The sequence below is a fragment of the Chlorella variabilis genome (assembly GCF_000147415.1).
Source record: "Chlorella variabilis unplaced genomic scaffold CHLNCscaffold_11, whole genome shotgun sequence".
NCBI lineage: Eukaryota > Viridiplantae > Chlorophyta > Trebouxiophyceae > Chlorellales > Chlorellaceae > Chlorella > Chlorella variabilis.
Window position 1 is genome coordinate 674,602 of NW_005435077.1, and position 17,915 is coordinate 692,516.

The 17,915-nt window shown below is 68.8% G+C and overlaps 3 protein-coding genes across 3 annotated transcripts in view; 1 reads left to right on the plus strand and 2 right to left on the minus strand.

Annotated features, from left to right (window-relative positions):
* CHLNCDRAFT_134357 (expressed protein) overlaps positions 1-415 on the minus strand; it is a gene marked incomplete at both ends in the record, with an annotated part of 1,471 nt that extends 1,056 nt beyond the window's left edge. The window contains one exon of the mRNA XM_005847385.1: positions 242-415. Within this exon, the coding sequence (XP_005847447.1) occupies positions 242-415 (174 nt within the window). The remainder of the gene's footprint in view (positions 1-241) is intronic.
* Positions 416-851: 436 nt separating this feature from the next.
* On the minus strand, positions 852-11,741 carry CHLNCDRAFT_134358 (hypothetical protein; the record flags this gene model as incomplete). Its single annotated transcript, XM_005847386.1, has 29 exons — positions 852-1,256; positions 1,380-3,115; positions 3,271-3,478; positions 3,609-3,725; positions 3,917-4,047; positions 4,237-4,387; positions 4,563-4,773; positions 4,944-5,515; positions 5,687-5,794; positions 5,960-6,084; positions 6,200-6,308; positions 6,411-6,492; positions 6,606-6,723; positions 6,883-6,991; positions 7,139-7,204; positions 7,320-7,432; positions 7,560-7,664; positions 7,778-7,877; positions 8,051-8,217; positions 8,374-8,497; positions 8,650-8,850; positions 9,019-9,131; positions 9,359-9,499; positions 9,691-9,767; positions 9,932-10,074; positions 10,197-10,307; positions 10,479-10,559; positions 10,689-11,371; positions 11,654-11,741. 29 exons carry the CDS (start codon positions 11,739-11,741, stop codon positions 852-854), a joined length of 6,495 nt encoding a protein of 2,164 aa, XP_005847448.1.
* A 909-nt stretch (positions 11,742-12,650) lies between these two features.
* Positions 12,651-17,266, plus strand: CHLNCDRAFT_134359 (hypothetical protein; the record flags this gene model as incomplete). The annotated part of the gene is made up of 14 exons (XM_005847228.1): positions 12,651-12,822; positions 12,938-13,024; positions 13,139-13,240; positions 13,376-13,470; positions 13,607-13,669; positions 13,818-13,950; positions 14,120-14,603; positions 14,805-14,875; positions 14,978-15,071; positions 15,337-15,670; positions 15,884-16,084; positions 16,378-16,512; positions 16,748-17,001; positions 17,182-17,266. The coding sequence occupies 14 exons, from the start codon at positions 12,651-12,653 to the stop codon at positions 17,264-17,266; spliced, it is 2,310 nt and encodes a 769-aa protein (XP_005847290.1).
* Positions 17,267-17,915: the final 649 nt, after the last annotated feature.

The following is a 17,915-nucleotide window of genomic DNA, read 5'->3' on the forward strand; positions in this document are numbered from 1 at the left end:
TGGGGGGGGGGGGGCGCGCAAGGGGTGCCCAGGTTGCGAGGAGGCAGCAGCAGCATAGGCGGCAGGCGAGCTAGGCGTGTCCTGGTTGCGAGGAGGCAGCAGCAGCATGGAGGTCGGCAGGTGGGTGCCCGCATCAGGGTGCTTGTTCTGGCTTGCTCTCTGCGTGAACGGCAGTAGCAAGAGCCTGCTGCGACCTGCAAGGCTGCCGCCACCCGCCACCGCCGCCGCCCGCGCCGCACACCTGGTTGCTCGCCTGCACCTCCATCTGCCCCTGCGACGCCCTTCCCGCGCTGGCGGGCTTAAAGTCGTAGCGCAGCGTGCAGTACTCCTCCACCGCAGCCCCCTGGGCCGTGCGCTTGCCCAGCAGCGAGGCGCCCAGCTGCAGGGGGTAGTCCGTGTTCAATCGAGGCTCCATCCTCGGGACCCAGCAGCTGCCAATTGGCCGTCGGGCACCGCGATGGAGCGGGGAACGAGGGAAATGGCAGCCGATCAAAGCTGTGCTCTCGCAGGTGCCTGTGTGGAGCAGCCTCTGTAATGAACGAGAGGGGAGGTGGATGTGCCACCCCTACAGCGAGAATGCTCGCGATACATGCACGCATGACAGACTCCAGGCCACATGGCGCCACCGCCTGGCCGCGGCGGGCCGTGGCGCCGCATTCTTGCTTGCACTTGCAGCGTCCTTGCAGAACTATCCCAGTGACGAATGGCAGAGCGTGGAGTCAGTGCGTGTGCTCACATATAAACGGCAAAGAATTAGGGCGCAAGCGAAAACTGTGAGGTGCCGTATGGTACAAGCTGTATCTGCTGTGGTTGCCGGTGTCCCGCACTGCACGGGTTCCCGGCACTCGCGCTCACCGAGGCGCAGCAGGCGGCGTCGGCTGCTGGTCAAACAGGTGCAGGGAGGGCCCAGCCATCAGGCGCGCGCCCAGGGGCACCGACAGCGTTGCACGCCCCACATACAGCGACCGCAGGCCCGGCAGCACGGCGGCGCCGACGGCGGCGGACGCCGCGCCAGGACTGCCGCCGTGGGCAGCCAGGAAGGCGGAGGGCAGGTGAAGCACAATGCTGTGCCCTAGCACCAGCGCCACCTGGGGCCCCTGGGGTTGCTGGGCGCCGGGGCTGTCGCCGCGGGGACCGCAGCTGGGGCCAAGGCCTGCCAGCGCTGCGTGCGTGCTGACAACCGCTGCCTTCATCACATCCGCCAGCGAGCCGCCCAGCACATGCACCAGGATCGCCTTGTGCAGCTTGCCGCGGCCCTGCAGGAGGTGCACCACGGGCGGCCAGTCGACGGCAGTGCAACAGGATACTGGGGCGACCGCAATTTGGGAGCTGGGCGCCCCAACGGACAACCCACTCACACACAGCGGCAGGCCACTCACCATGGCATCCTCCTGCCTCTTCAGCGCGCCAAACTGCTGCTGCCGCCCAGCCAGCGTGGCGGCGCAGCAGGCCGCCTCTGCGGCGGCTGCCGCCTCTGCAAGGTATGCCTTGAGCCGTGGGAACGCGGCCAGGAAGCTTTCCACGGCCGCAGCCGCCGCGTGCCGAGGGCAGCGCAGCAGCCACCCAAGCTTCTTGCTGCTCCAGCTGTGCGCCAAGCACCGCGCCACCGCCGTTGCCACACCCGCCGTGATGAGCAAGGGTGGCGGCCCCAGGGCGCCACCCGCGTCGCCACCGTTGCCCGCCCCCGGCACCTCCACCTGCCCGGCCGCCGCCGCCCAGCAGTTGCTGGTGTGCTGGTAGGCGCCGGCGCCGCTGCGGCAGGCTGCCTGCAGCTCGGGCTGGCCGCTCAGGTGCGCCAACACCGCCAGCTCCAGGTGCTGCAGCTCCACACGCACAAGCAGCCCACCCTGGCTGCCGCCGCTGTGAGGAGCAAAGCCTGCAACAGCAGCTGCGGGCTCCTGTAATACCTGCTGCTGCTGCAGTGAAGGCGCTTTGTGGCGTCGTCCGCTCTCTGCCGCATGCCCGGCCTCCGCCACGCCGTGCCTGGACGCTGCAAAGACCGCCGCCCCGGAGCAGTAGCCGTGGAGCCCCCAGCTGACCTGTGGACCCGGCAGGGGCGGCGCTGCTGCTGCCTCGCAGGCTGCCGCTGCCCCTGACTGCTGCCGCCGCTGCTGATGCCCCCCGCCTGAGCCCCCGCTGCCACCTGTGCCGCTGACGATGCCACCAGTGCCGGAGCCGCCAACAAGCACGGCGGCAGAGGGCCCGGCCAGCCGCCACAGTTGGTCGCACGACCACTGAAGCTCTACTGTGGAGGGAGCCGCCGGCCAGGAGCCGCCGGCGGCGGCGCTGTCGAGCCGGCTGTCTTCAGCTGGCAGCATGGGCACCCGCACCCGGGCCAGTCGTGCCCTCTGGCTGCTGCTGGAGCCGTCCGCCCCATGAGGCTGCTCCTGCTGCGCACCAAAGTCCAGAGCTGTGCACAGCCGCTTGCCCACGACGGCGGTCAGCAGGCCGGCCACCCACACCTGCTGCTGCTCCTCCACCTCCTCTGGAGGCACATCGCCGAATGGATCCGACGCTGCTGCGGCTGCTGCTGCTGCGGCGGCAGAGCTGCTGCTCGAGCGTGCCGACAGCTGGCACCGTGGCACACACAGGGCCACGGGCAGCGCTCCGCCGCTGCTCCTGCAAGCAGCTGCCACCGCTTCCTCTGTGAGGCTGCCACCCTCGAGCTCAGCCTGCACGCTGAGGTTGCAGCCGCAGGCCAGGAAGGGGCACCAATCTGCCGCCAGCAGCGCCGCCAGCCGGCTGTCCAGGTGTGGCCCATAGGACAGCCGCCCCGTGGCGCTGCACGTCTCCAGCCGAAGCCGCACCGCTTGGCCCTGCCCCTGCCACGGCTGCGCAGCCGCCGCAATGGCAGCAGCTCTTGCGCCCGCACTTCCCGGCCGCTGGCCGGCGCCTGGCGCCGCCCTTGGCGCCACGCCTGCCGCCAGCTCCAGCAGCGCTTGCAGCGGCTCCAGCAGGTGCTGCGCCAGGGCCTTGTGCTGCACCATGGCGGCCAGCGCCTGCCGCTGCCGCTGCTGGTGCGGGCGGCAGCGCCGCAGCAGGTCCTGCAGGTGATCCAGCGTCACCACAGGGCACACACCCCTCTTCCTCTCCGGCAGCGCCATCTTGAGCGAGCCTGCGGGCGAGCAGCATCCAACAAGCCAGGCTCGACACCAGCCCGCCAGGCGCCCCGAGCGGGGCGCTGCTCCAAACGACCCATCTCTAAGCACGTGCACAGCCCTGTTCTTCGAGATCCTGTTTTTCCTTTTTCCTGCCCCGCCCTGACCTCACCCAGCAGCTGCATCATGGTGTCGTTGCTGCCCAGATCCAGGCGCGGCATGGAGTACACGCGCCGCAGCTGCTCCTGCGCGCCCTCGGCGCTGCCCCGCGCCGCCTCCAGCGCGGCGTGCAGGGCGGGGGCGGCCAGGCGGGGCGCCGCCTGCGAGGCGTTGATGTGCAGGAGCACCTGGACAGCGGGGCACTCCAGGTTGAGAAAGGTCTGCGGCAAGAGAGGCAGGGCCCCGCGCAAGAGTCGGGGCAAGGAGGGGCAATGACAGATGTTACTTACAGCCAAGCAGGCGGCCAAGGCTAGCATGGCTCCACCCTCCACCCTCCACCACAATACGTACCTCCAGCATGCGTCGTGCCGCCAGCAGCTGCCTCAGGCCGTCCATGCACACCAGCGCCAGCACCGCGGCGCGGCACGTGCGGGTCACCCCGCCGCGGCACAGGTTGGGCACGCGGGCCTGCGGGCAGGCACGACAGGGAGGCAGGGAGGCGAGCAGTCACACACACACAGCGGCCGACAGGTGAAGCGGCTGGAAGATGTGGAAGAAGATGGGCAGCACGGTTGGTCCCCGCTTGTGAGCCGAGGCAGAAAGCCAGGTGCGAGGTCAGCCCGACCAGTAGCCCACCCAGCCCACCCTTCCAGCCGCACCTTGAAGCCGGGGGCCGCCACCGCCTGCAGGCGCCGCAGGTCCAGCTTTTCAGGCTCGCCAGCGGCGGCGTCGGGCCACAGCAGCGCCGCCGCCACGCGCAGGTCCTCCAGCCGGCCGCCCAGCGCCACGCCTGCGGCGCAAGGTGACGGGTGGCACACAGGAGGCGCCGCTTGCAGCACACAGCACACCTGTGTCTCGAGGGCCCCATCAGCTCACTTGTCATACACAGACTGGTGTGTGCGGCCCAACCACAGCAGGATGCCAGGTAGCAGTGTCTCACAGACAGCCCACACCGGCCGGCAGGCAAAGCCCAGCCTACCCTGCCGCAGCAGCTCTGGCAGCGCCTCCAGAGCGCCGTAGCAGACCAGCCTGCAAGAGCGCCGCGCCAGCACATCACGCACAGCATCCAGCACAGTTGCGGCAGCACCGCCGCCGCCACCGCCGCCGCCGCCGCCCTCTTCTAGGCGCAGCTCGCGGGCGCAGTGCACGGCTGCAGCGAAGGCAGGAGCGGCGGTGCAGGGCTGTGTAAGGCTCCACTGGGAGGAATACAGAGGGGCCCTGCACTGTAGCTCCATGGCAGGGTACCAAGCCTGCAAGCTTGCCTGTGAGCTCCAAATAGAAAGTGTGCTGTGTGTCCCAGCACACCGCCAGGCCCTGCAGCCGCCCTGCCCCGGCGCCGGCGCTCTCCGGCCGCTGCTTGCCGCCGGCACCGCCTGCCGCTGCTGCCGCCGCCGCCGCCGCCAGCTCCTCGTCTGTCAGGGTGTGGAGGGCCAGAGAGCAGTGGGGCTGAGCTGCCCAGCTGGCAAAGAAATCGGCCAGCTGGGCCGCCGGCGAGCGCGGCCGCAGCTCCGTCACCCTGCACACAAGCAGCGGCAGCAGCAGCAGCAATCTCGGCGTGATGTCAGCACATCTGCACAATGACGCAGCGGCAGCAGCACATCCCGCGCGCCCATCATGCTCAGGCAGCTAATAAAGCCTGGAGTTGTGCCAGCCTTCCAGCAGCTCCCCACCCCAGCCGGTCCCCACCTGACGACCCCTTGCGTCCACACCCGCTTCGCGGCAGGAGCGATGCTGACCTCTGCCGCCTGCCGCTCGTCGGGAGAGCCCGGCAGCGCGCCCCCGGGCCCCGCAACCTGCGCCACCTGGCGCCTGATGTGTGCCAGCTCATCAGGCGATAGCTCATCCTGGCCGGCGGCAATCGCCGCAGGCTGCCTTGCCTGCTGCTGGGGACCTGTCTGCCCAGCAGCTGCTGCGGCTGCATGGAGGGCAGGCAGCTCCAAGTGCTGCTGGCCGGACTGTTGCATTGCTGACGTGCCTGCCGCGGCCGCCGCCACCTCATCCTCCTGAATGTCGGCCGCCAGCGCCGCCAGGTCCTGCATCTGCTGCCGCAGGTGGTCCCTGGCGCACTGCACCACAGTTCCAGCGGCCCGCGCCGCCATGCCGGCCGCAGCATAGCCGGCCGTCGCCGCCAGCGCGGCCGCCCCCGAGCCGCGCTGCTGCTGCTGCTGCTTGCCGCCAGAGGAGCGGCTGCGCATCTGCTGCGCGATGGCGGGTGCCAGCGCCCTGGCCACTGCCTGCTCATCCGCTGTGGCCAGCATCTGCAGGGACAGGCCAGAGGCATGTACCGATTGGCAACCTGCTTGCAGCACAGCACGGATGACTGCATGCCTTGAAACCGGCATCAAAATGAGCAGGCCATTGTGAGGCTCTGAGGTGAGCAACACCTGGAGCCTACACAGGCCTGCATCGCAGGCCGCTGCGAGCCTCACCTGCGCATCCCGCAGGCCCGCCTTGAACAGCGCCCTGGCCTTGGCTGCATCCATGTCTGGGATGCGCATGAGCGGCAGCAGGTCCTGGCGCACGCCCGCCGCCGCCATCTGGCAGGGGACGGGCGGGCAGGGGCAAGGGAGGAAAGGTGCTGTCAGGTGCGGTGCGCCGAAGGCTGGCATGCGGAAGGAGACGCAAGGTGCCTCCAGCTGCGCTGTGTACTTGGCTGGCAAGGTGTCAGGCGCCGCCGTCCGCATCCCAGCCCAGCCGCCCACCTGCGAGAGGTTGGAGTAGAGGGTGGCCAGCGGCCACCACCCCGCGCTCTCGCACAGCAGCGCCGCCATGCCCATCCACTTGCCCGCATCCTGCTGCAGCTTCTGGATCTGGCCGCGCGACAGGCCTGCAACGCGGATGCCATGCGTGCCACCTGGATCTGGCCGTGCCACCTGGCAAGAAGATCAAGAGGCACCGCAGCATGCAAACAGCGCGCCCAGGCACAGCGCCAGCAACCGTACCTCGGGACACAAAGCCCTCCCGTCCCCACTTCAGCACCACCGCATGGATGTCCTTCTCTTGGGTCAGCTCGCTGAGTGCCAGGGCAGCCGCCATGCGGGCGTGGCGCGCCTGCAGCATGGCGGTGCAATACGGTTGCAGGTTCCTCAGGGCATGCCGGCAGCATCTCAAGGGCGTGCGGGGCTGTGGTGGGCTGTTGCAGCGGGTGCTTACGTGCACTTCAGCGCTCGGGGCGCGCCCGCTTTGCGCGGCGTGGGCGTGCATGGGCAGCACGCCGACCGACTCTGCAATCTGCCTGCAGGTCGCAAGGCAGGGGCGGCAGGGTTGAGACTGCGCACGTCAGCAGGCCAACCGGTGAATGCAAAGCTGGGGGACAGTCGCAGGGGGTGCAGCACAAGGGCCCCTCACTGCTCGTGCTTGTCCAGGCCCTGCAGCAGGCGCCCCCACTCCGCCCAGCTGATGATCTGGAAGGGGTGGCCCAGCAGGCAGTGGTAGACCAGCACCAGAGGGCGATCCAGCATGAAGCCTGGACAGGGTTGGGTGGAGGGAGGGGCCGGGCCGGGGACAAGAGCGGATGCATGTTGGCCACTGGTAAGCACGCAGTTCGACAGGGGATCTAGATCTACACAGGCTAATAGGTAGCCGTACAGTATACGGTTCCCGGCCCTCCCGCTGCCGCCCTCACCGTTGTCGGCTGCGGTACAGCTCTCGTACAGCTGCATGGCGTCGTCCAGCGGCAGCGCGCTGTCGTACACCGCCCGCCCCTTGTGCGTAAGCTCCAGGTGCTGCCCCTCCTGCGAGAGGCATGCCGCTCGTTGGGTGAGGGCATGTGTTGGGCTGAAGAGCCCAATGTCTGCGATCGGACAAGGGATGAAGCCTGGTTTGCATTTGTGGCAGCTGGCAAAGGAAAACTGCCTTGCCTGCCCCGGGATGAACTGAACCAGGCGCTTGCCGTCCAGGAGCGCTCGCAGGGCGACCTTGGAAGCGGGCCGCATCACAGCCAGTCCCTGCAGGCGCATCAGGCGCAGCACTTCGGGTGACCGGCCGCCGCAGCCGGCCTGCCGCCTGCAGCCTCCATGGCGGGCCATTTACCTGCTGGCAAGCTGCAAATGTGCTGCAGACCAGGCGGCCCACGTCGCCGCCGTCCCGCACGGTACCGTTGGCAATGCCCTCCAGCAGCAGCTGCTGCAGGTGCTGCGTGTCCTTGTCGCCCAAAGCGGCGGCGCCCTTGGACGCTGCAGGCCGGTGGGTAGGTCATGCAGCACGGCAACACTCTAATAAGCAGCAGCAGTGGAAGAGCAACGTGTGTAACCATCGAGTAGAGGCAAATGCAGCTGCTGCCCTGCCAGCAGGCTAGCTCACTGATGGTGCTGGCGGCCTCCGCTGACAACACCCGGCTCTGGAGGCTGGGGACGGGGGCGGTGAGCAGGGCGCAGACCTGGTGCCACTCCTGGCTGTTGGCGGCGCCTGCACGGGTGGGCGACAGCCAGCAGGGCAGGCATGGGATCCAGGTGTGGCCATCCACAGTCCGCACGACAGAAACATAAGCAAACATGGGTAGGCCAGCCCCAGCCTCTCACCCTTGCCAATCAGGAAGGACTCGCCCACCGCCGAGTGCCCGGCCCGCCCGGCCCGCCCCACCATCTGCAGGTACTGCGAGCGGGACACAGGGCCAATGCCCTGCAGGCAGGCAAGGAGGGTGGCACAGGTCAGGTCACAGCAGGTGGCACGGTAGCGGTGCACCAGACTTGGGCTGCCAGAAGGGGGCCTGTCACAACTGGCAAAGAGGCGCACACACAGGACCAGGCATCAGAGCCCGCCTCCCGCGTCATCCCCAGGCACACACACAACACCAGACTGGCCTGGTGCAGGCTGCGCAGGATGACGCGGCGCGCCGGCAGGTTGACGCCCGCCGCCAGCGTGGATGTGGCAGTAATGACAGACACGGCGCTGCACCGGTAGGCCCGCTCCACGCCCGCCCGCTCCTCTGAAGTTAGGCCCGCGTGGTGCCAGGCGATGCCTGCAGGGCCGGCCACCCAGGAACAGCGGCAGCAGGGGAGGGAGCAGCCCTCAAGAGGTGCTGGCGAGGAAGAGGCAAAGGGCAGTGCAGCACGCCACGCCATCGCCTGCTGCGAGCCACCAGAGGGATGACATGCAAGCGATCGGCCAGCCCCACCTCGCAACATGCACTTCTCTAGCTCCGCCCCCATGGCGCCGCCCATGGCAATCTTGATGTCTGCCACGATCCCCGCCCGCTGCTCCCCCAGCTCCGCCTGCCGCTCCGCCGGCGGCGGCGCAACCTGCGGTGGTGGCAGCGGCAGGAGGCAGGAAAGGCGGCGATGAGGAGGGTGGATCTGGGGCAGCCGGCGGGACGGGAAGCAGCGGCGAGCCGCACGCTGCTTGCCGGGAAGTGCAGCAGGCGCGCGTCCCCGCCTCCATGCACCACGCCCACCTGGGGCAGCAGGTCGGCGATCAGCGCCGCCGCCGACTCGCACTGCCTGCGCGAGCTGCAGAACACCAGCACCGAGTGGCCCTCTGCCGTGGCCTCCGCCACCAACGGCACCAACCGGTCGGCGTCGCGCCTGCTGTCCGAGGGGGCCACCTCCCGCAGCTCCTGCAGCGGCGGGTGGCCCTCCTCCAGTGCCTCCAGCTCCTGCGCCGCAGCACAGCAGGCTGTGGAAGGCCAGGAGGCACCCCAGCTCTCCACCTGGAAAAGCTGTGCCACGTGGCCCGGCCTCTGCCAGCCTGACCCGGGTTCTCCTGCCTGCCGTTGCCTGGCCCAACCCCCGGCAGGCCGTCTCCTGCTTGCCTGCGGCGCGACCTTCTGGTACACCTTGCCCCGGAACACGGCGTGCTCGGTTAGCGGCACGGGGCGGAAGTTGGTGAGGAAGAGCTCGGCGCGCAGCCAGGCGCGCAGCGACTCCAGGCCGCCCACTGGAGAGGGGAAGCGGAGAGGGAGCAGGCAGGGCGCAGCACAGCACACCTCAGCATGAAGCAGTATTGCTCGACAAGAGAGCCAAGCGCAGGGCTGGCTGGCAAGGGCGGCCACAGCCGTTGCGCCTCTCGCGGTGGTCCTCCTTTTGGGAAGCATTCAGCCGGCACACGATGCAGTTAACGTGCTTTCGGTTGCCTGACACGGCGGCTGCCAGCAGGGCGCTCACTGGTGGCGCTCATGCCGATGATCTGGACGTGGCGTGAGTGCGGCGAGAACAGCAGCTTGCTCAGGCTCATCTCCAGCCCGACGCCCCGGTCCCCATCGGACACCATGTGCAGCTCATCCACCACCACGCAGCACAGCTCGCCTGCGGGGTGGCAGGCGATAGCAGGGCAGCGACTGGAGCGGCGAGAGGCTGCCGACAGGGAGGCGAGGCAGGAAGCCAGGCCTGCCGGCACACAAAGGGGGCTTTCCGTTGTCTTGCATGGACCCTCCATGGACCTGCATGGACCCTGCCACCCCAGGTTGAAGGCCCTGCTGAGTTCAGGCCCCGCTCACCCAGGCGCCCCTCCTGCGCCAGCTTGTTGATGGCCACATTTGCCTTTTCGATGGTGCACACAGCCACCGTCTCGCCCCTGCACACACGGCGGCGGCACACAGGCCCAACACACGCCTCTCGCCTGCGCATAGCTCACCCCTCCGTCCATACATCAATGCAGGGCATGGCGTGGTTGTGAGCCCTACAGGGCCAGGCCCCAAGCCCCATAGTGACTGCTTGCTCACTGTGCTCAACCCTCACCTGGGCCCCAACGCCTGACCCTCCTCGCCGCCGTAGAAGCCCTTGACGGCGGCGTGCATGGGGCGCAGCACCGCCTGCAGGTGCTCGCTCTTCTCACACACGATGGACACGTAGGGCAGCACCACCAGCGCACGCCCATACTTCTGCACATGCAGGAAGCAATACGGGTGGGCAGGTGCCGCCCGGGCCGCCGACGCCCACACCGAGCGAGCACATGTAGGAGCTGCCGCCGCTGCCCCAGAGGCTAGGCCCGCGCTGCGCTCACCGGCTTGCTGCGGCGGGGCTGCGGGATGTGCCGCACGCTGGCCAGCAGGCGGCGCACCATCAGCACCTCCGCCACCAGGCTCTTGCCGCCGCTGGTGGGCGCGCAGTACACCTGTGGGGCGTGCAACGGAAGGCAGGGCGCTTGCGGTGACACAAGCACAAAATGCGACACATTGAATGCTCCCATGGAGGGCGCAGGGGTGGCGGAGCTCAGTAGACAGGACTGCCTGCCTGCCCCAGAAGGAGGCCCTGGCTGGCCCTGCCCCTGCCCCCGTCCCCGCACCAGATTGTTGTAGGCCTCGCCGCACTCCAGCGCCGCCGCCTGCCAAGGGTACATGCTGCGCACGCCCCGGGCCTCAAACGCCTGCGCTCAACAAGGGGTGGGCGCCCGGCAGAAAAACACTGTCGGGCTCAGCGCTGCTTGGGGAGGCAATCAATTCGAGGATGAGGGAGGCGCCGGGCGGTGCGCTTGTTGGCGTGAGCGAGCGCTCACCTGCACCACGCCAGGCGGCAGGGCCCACTCCTCCAGCTTCAGGCGCAGCGGCTGCTTGGGGCGCGCCCACGCCTGGCCCACAGCCGGCGGCACCGCGGGACCCGCTGCGGGAGGGTGGTGGTGTGAGAACAGCGGCGGGCCGTTCTGCTGCGCCTGGTTGGGCTGGTGGGCAGGCAGCTGGTGATGGCTTGGGGCTGGCCCTGGCGGCAGCTGCTGTGGCTCCCAGTCCATGGCCTGTGCGGGTGGCTGCTGCGGCTGGTGGGCCCGCAGCCAGTCAGGCTGCTGCTGCGAAGACCGTGGCGGCTCCAGGAGCTGCTGCTTGAGCTGCCGCCCTGTGGGGGTGGGAAGCTGACCAGGAGCATGCTGCTGCTCGTGCTGCTGTTGCTGCTGCTGAGCGGCATGCTGCTGCCATGGGCCTCCCGCTCCCGAGGCAGCAGCGCCGGCCGCTGCTGCCGCCACCACGCCCGCGACAACCTGCTCCACGGGCTGCGGTGGCACCGGCTGGTGAAATGCAGGGGGACCAGGGTGCTGCAGCTTGCGCGGCTCAGCATTGTGTTGCTGCTGATATCTTTGCTGCTTCTGCTGCTGCTGCGGCGGCGGCGGGTGCTGGCAAAACACTCCGGCAGCCGGCTGTGGGTGCTGCTGGTACCAGGGCGGCGCAGCAGGCGGCTGCGTCTGCTGCACTGCATTTGGGTGCTGCTGCTGCAGTGGGCGCTGACTGAGTGGCTGGCTGCCGTGCTGGCCGAGCGGCGGGGCCACAAGCGATGATGGACCGACCGGCCGCTCACGCTGGCGCTGCTCGGCTCTTGGCTGTCGCCGGCTTGCTGCGCTTGGCCATGATGCGGCAGCCGGCCGGGTTGCTGCCTGCGAGGCGTCCCTGCATTGCCGGGCCAGGCCCAAGGGGTGACGATCCTGGGCTGCGTCTTGCGGCAGCACACACAGCGGCTGTCTCGAGCTGCCACCACCGCTGCCGCCGCCGCCGCCGCCACCGCCAGGCTGCTGCTCCGAGTGGCGATAGAACAGATCCCGGAGGCCTTGCGAAGGCTGCGTCATAGCAGCCTGCACAGCAAAGCGAAGCCGCCCCTCGAATTGCAAACTTGACGTCGCCAGCCGGGCACAGCTCCGCAGCGACGCAGACGCACACAATCACGCTGCCTGATGCCCGTGAGCCAGGCTGGCCTACCTAGCTGCTCTCCAGGCTCAGTCGTGCCCTGGCAGCTCGGCGGGAGCCGTTCCATCCCCCTGGCCTTCTTGCATGTTGCGTGATGCCTACACACGGTGGCCAAATGCGTGGGGAGCGGCCGCACGCGCTGTGTGCAATGGAGTAGCGCTGGCGCCCAGGTGGCGGGCGGGAGCAGGCGAGCGGGCTCACGCGCCGCACAATTCCCAGAGGTGCCGCTGCATCAATGCATTGGTTCCAGGCAGACACCGGGTGCAAGCAGCGCCACTGCATGCTGACCTGCGCTGTCGCCGCCGCAGCCTTGTGCCGCAGGGCTCCCCGGCGGAGCAAGGGCCCCACCGGTGCAGTCTCAGGAGGCGGGCTCTGACTCGCCCCACATGACCCACGCCTGCGCATGAAGTCTGACCTCCTTGGCGCTGGTTTCCGAGGGTCTGAGGCTGGAAAACCGTGTCTCGTACCACCGGGTGAGACCCAAATTGGTTGCGGCCTGTTGTTCCCCTGCAGCCTGTTGATCAAGTCGAGGCTGGGAGTCGGAGGTCTTTAAGGGCATTATCTTTCAGGAACATGGCTTCGCCGACACTGGGCGCGCTTGCAACCAGCTAGAGGCGCAACGCAGAGGGCTGCGCGTCTTCATTAAGTCGCGCATGCATTCTGGAAACCCCTTGCAAGTAGGGCAGCAGCTTGCAGGCGCTTAAGGCCGCCGCCGAGACCCGCCACTTGTGTGGGCGGCTACCCTTCGTTCCAACCTCCGCTTTGGAACTGCTCAGGCCTTGCAGCGCGCTATGTGGAGGGCCGCCCTTGCGGCGTGCCTGCTGGCGCTGGTTGCCTGGCCCGCCGCTGTGATGGCGGCGCCACCCCCGCCGGCCGTGCTGGCCCCAGGCTCTGCCACCGTGGCCACGGCGCAGGAGCTGCTGCAGGCCTTAGAACAAGGGATTAGTAACATCACCCTGGCAGGTGCAGGGAATTTTGTACCCCAGCCCTGCCGTCTGCGCACACCACACCCTCTGCGCGCCGTGATTGCCAGCTCACGCAGTGCCCCTGCCGGCCCCCCCCCCCCCCCCCCTTGCAGGAGACGTGTCGCTGACCCCAGATGCCTTGCAGCAGTTCCAGTTGCCAATACAGATCGCAGAGAACGCCACCGTGCTGATCCGCGGCGGTGCGTTCCGTGGTTGCTGCCCGTTTGTACATGGGGATGCTGGCATCAGGTTAGGGGCACATGAGTGCCGCTCATGTCCCTGCTCCTTCCCTGCCCCCTTCCAATCCCCCACAGGCAACCCTGGCACGGTGCCGGTGCTGGACTGGGGAGCGGCTATCAACGTGCTGGACCTGGAGCCAGGCAGCACGCTAGTCTTGGATGGCATCGTGTCAGCAAGTGCGGCATGCCGGCAGATCGCGCCAGGCAGCGCCACACCACTGCCACAGCCGCACTGCCATGCCACCCCTTCACCCATCCAAGCTTGCCCGCTACTCACCCCGTGGCCCGCTGCTTTACCATTGCTGGCCGCAGACCCTGCGTCTTACAGCGGCGGCCTGGCATCGCTGAACATCGAATCCAAGGGCTCCTTCCTGTGGCCATCCATCACCGGCGACCCGGGCTACCGGGTGCGTGCGCAGCCAGCCTTGCTCCCCAGCTGGATGCATGAGCCGGACGCACGGCCCACCAGCAGGCAGGGTGGCACCTTGTTGCCAGCGAACTGGGCCGCTGCACTTACCTGCCCCCCCGCTGCTGCTCCCGCAGATTGTGGTGAACAACTCGGTCGTTTTCCACGATGTGGCGGGCTGCAGCCCCCAGCTGGTGGAGGTGCGCAGCATGCGCAGCGCTGCCAGGGCCGCACCTTGGCTGCCCCGGGCAGCGTGGTGCATGCGCGGCATGGCAGGTCGCATTGCAGGACGCCGCCGCCGCCCCTGCCGCTGCGCATGCGACTGCCACGTGGCCGCCGCTGCTGCAGGGCGAGATCAGCCGGCTGGCCAAGATTCTGGGCAACAACGACAGCGCTGTGTACTTGGGCGGCATGAGCAGCCACTTCACCCACATCCCCGGCTCCCCCATCCCCATCGTCGACACCCTGGCCAAGCAGCAAGGTGCGCTTGTGTAGTGCGCTTGGTGCACCTCCTTGCTGCGAGGCAGCCCGCGCCTGCTGGTGGATGGCTGGCGCGGCCGCAGCCGCTCCCCAGCTGCCCAGCAATCTGCTGCATGGCCACCCGCCGCGCTGCGCTCCTGATGGTTCCATGTACCTGCTGCTGCCTGCAGTGGGCTCCGCGCTCTTCGACATCTCCAACGTCACGCTGACCTGCTTCGACTCCCTGGCCGAGCCTGCCGCCACATCACCCGCACCTTCCTCGAGCGAGGCCGCCAGCAGCAGCGGCTCGGGCACCCAGGCGTGGGTGTGGGCCGTGGTGGGCAGCGTGGCCGGCGTGGCGGTGCTGGGCGGCGCCGCACTGGGGGGGTACTGGCGGCGGCGGCAGCGGCGGCTGGGCACGGAGACGCTCGCGGCGGCGCCGGCGGCTGCGCCGGAGGCGGAGGCCACAGGGGACAAGCAGCTCACCAAGGGCAGCCGCCTGTCCAGCAGCCGCCTGTCTGACATCGTGGTGACCGCCTCTGAGGAGCCGCAGCAGGCCTCGGGCCACAGCAGCGACCCGCGCAGCGACCCCACTGGCCCCCCCGCCTCGCTCGCCAGCGACGCGCCCTCAGCCGCGCGGCGAACCAGCGCAGACGTGCACCTCCGCCAGTTCAGGTGACGGGCATGCGCTTGCGTCGGGTGGGTGGTGGTGGCAGGCGCTAAGGCAGGCGCGGCCGCCAGGGCCCAGGCCTGCATGCTGCCCCCCCCTTCCCATGCATCCGTCGGCTGCTCACCACCAGCGATCTCTCCATGTGAATGAATACCTGTGCCTGCCTGCCTGCCTGCCTGCCTGCCTGCCTGCCTGCCTGCCTGCAGGGTGGGCGCCATAGAGGATGTGCAGCTGGGCGATCTGCTGGGGAAGGGCAGCTTTGGCCGCGTGTACAAGGGTGCGCCTGCCGCCTGCCGCCTGCCGCCTGCGCCTCAGAGCAGCGCTGCATTGCTCACAGGCGGCTGGCGGGCTGGCGGTGCGTGGTGGCGTGCCTGTGCAGGGTGGTGGCGGGGCGCGCCTGTGGCTGTCAAGATCATCGAGCATCACATCCTGGAGGGGCAGGTGCAGGACCTGGCGCGGGAGCCGCTGCTCAGGTGGGGGCGCTCACCACCTGTGCACCTGCTTGCCTTCCTGTCTGCCTGCCTGCCTGGCTGGCTGCTTGCCTGTGTGCCTCGCTGCCGGTGTTTGCAGCCGGAGTGTAGCCCGCGTCGCTCTCGGCCCGCCCGACTGCGAATCAATCAGCCGGCCTGCGTGTGTCCTTGGCTGGTGGTTGCTGGCAGCTCATGCGGCCTGCCCTCGGCTGCTGCGCTCTCGACCGGTGCCGACCTGCCGCTGCCTGCTGCCTCGCCTGCCCTGCAGCATGAGCGTGAGCCACCCCAACGTGTTGACCACCCACAAGGTGTCGGTGGTGCGGCTGGTCAGCGAGGCACATCCAGCCCCGCGCCAGGCGCCAGAGCAGCAGCCGGCCGCCGACCTGGCAGATCAGTCTGCCGCGGCGCGGCTACGCGGCGCCAGCCGGGCCGCGCAGGCTGGGCAGGCCGGGCCGCCGTCGAGCGCGACCTCGCAGCTGACGCGGCGAAGCCAGGGCAGCAGCGTCGGCGGCGGCAGCACGGGGCAGCCCACGCTGGTGCCCACGCTGCGCAGCAGCTTGGATGCCGACTCCAGCCACGGGGGCTGCTCAGTGCTGGCAGAGGTGAGGCTGGCTGGCTGGCTGGCTGGCTGGCTGGCTGGCTGGCTGGCTGGCGTGTGGCTGCTGCCGTGAGCATCCCAACTGCGCACGGCCTCGCTTGCTTCGCGGCATGCACAGGAGGCTTACACTTTGCACAACAACCTTACGCTGTGCTGCCGCCGCTGTCACCCAACCATCCTTCTCTTCAGTTTCTCTTCGTTTTTCTTCGTCCCCCAGGTGGTGTCCCCCGGGGACGAGCTGCAGCCGGGCCCCCACGAGACCTGGCTGGTCACCGAGCTCTGCGACCGCGGCAGCCTGGCCGACCTGATTGGCAGCAGGGGGCGGATGCCCGCCGACCCGCAGCTGCGCCACGTCTGGGTGCTGCAGTGCCTGCTGGACATCGCCCAGGGGCTGGACTACCTGCACAGCTGCGGCATGGTGAGGGGCGGGCGGCGGTGGCTGGGGGTATGTGTGAAGCGCAGCGGGCGGCAGATGGCTGGCGGCAGCGGCGGCGGCGGCGGCGGCAGGGCCAAGGGGAGGGAGCGGGTGGCTGCTCCGCCTGCTCCTCACTGATCACAGCCGCCTGGCCTGCTGCCCACCACGCCGCGCTCACTCGCTCAATGGCGCTGTTGCGCTGCCCTGTGCTGCCCGCTCCACGCCCGCACACCCACACCGCCGCAAACATACCCCTCCCCACCACCACCACCACGCGCCGCCCCCCGCGCCCGCAGGTGCACGTCGACCTCAAGCCCGGCAACGTGCTGCTGCGCTCCGTGCGCAACGACCGCCGCGGCTTTGTGTGCAAGCTGGCGGATTTTGGGCTGAGCCGCATGCTGGGGCACGAGCAGACGCACGTGGACACGGGGGTGAGCAGCCGGCTGCGGGGCATGCACCACATGGTCCACATGGCAGGAGGCAGGCTTCAGGTTCCATGCCTGGCTCAACCTGCGGCAGCGGCTGCCTGCTGCGTGGGGCCTGGTCCATACCATTATCCAGCTGGGTGCAGGGGGCGCCGCCTGTGGGCTGCCTTGTGGCCCTACGCTGTCGTTGTCGGGCTGCCGCCAAATGCGCCCCGCGCGGCCCCGCCTTCCCGCGCCGCAGAGCTTTGGCACGCCCTCCTTTGCGGCCCCCGAGCTGGTGTGCGAGGGGCGGCTGGACCGCGCCACTGACATCTTTGCGCTGGGCATGGTGATGTGGGAGCTGGAAGTGGGGCAGCAGGCGCACCCCGGCAGGAACGCGATGCAGATCATCTTCCTGGTGACGCAGAAGCGGTACCGCCCGCCCATACCGCCGTCCTGCCCCCCGCCGCTGGCGAGCCTGATGCAGCGGTGCTGGGCCCACGACGCCGCCGACAGGTGGGCAGCGCAGCGCCGGGCTGGCACGAAGGCCGCGGGCCGCGGCCGGCTTCCGTGGGGGCATGCCCGAGCATACATGCGCATGTGCCTGCCTGCCTGCCTGCGCTGCGCCAGAAGGCCGCAAATGGCTCCTGTTGCAAAGCTCAGCGCACTTGTCTCCTGTCCGTGTGTTGCGTGCAGGCCGGCTGCGTCCGCTGTGGTTGCAGAGCTCCACGCAATGCTGGTGCCGCTGTCACGCAGCCAGTCCCTGCCAATGGCGCCGTAAGAGGAGACTGGCTGGTGGCAGCAGCTGCTGCATTTGATTCTTTTTTAATCGTTTTCGTCTGATGGCCAGCAACACACCTGCCTGCATTCTCTTCATGTTACACCCGCACATATGCTACAGAGCTTTGCAGTGCTGATTGCGACACGGAGCGCACCCGAGTTGGCACGGGCAAGGGGGCTGAAACAGCCGAGGGCATCAGACAGTGATGAGCGTGCGCCGAGCTCAGGCGCGACGCACCGCAGAGGGCAGAAAAAGGGGCGCGCGCGCGCGCCGCATACACATGAATCGGCAAAGTATGAGTGACGATCAATGAAAGGGGGAGGGGCAGAGGCTGATGCCAGTGCCGCGCATGCGGCAGCCGGCGGCTCACAAGGGGCAGACACGGAACTGAGCGATGCTCAGGAAGGGGCACCCATCTGGGGCTCTACTGGGAGACAATCAGATGAAGATCAGATGAAATCGAGGGTTTCTGGAAAGGTGCCGACAGGGCCACAGCGGCCCATCTCAGGGAGGCGCTCAGGCAGCAGACGCGCACCGGGCCGGCAAGCAAGGGAAAAGGGAAAGAACAGCAGCAGCTGTTCGCCACGATAGCAAGGGGTGCCCAAAGGTCCCAGCCAGCTGCTCACTTGGACAGGAGCGGCAGCTGGCA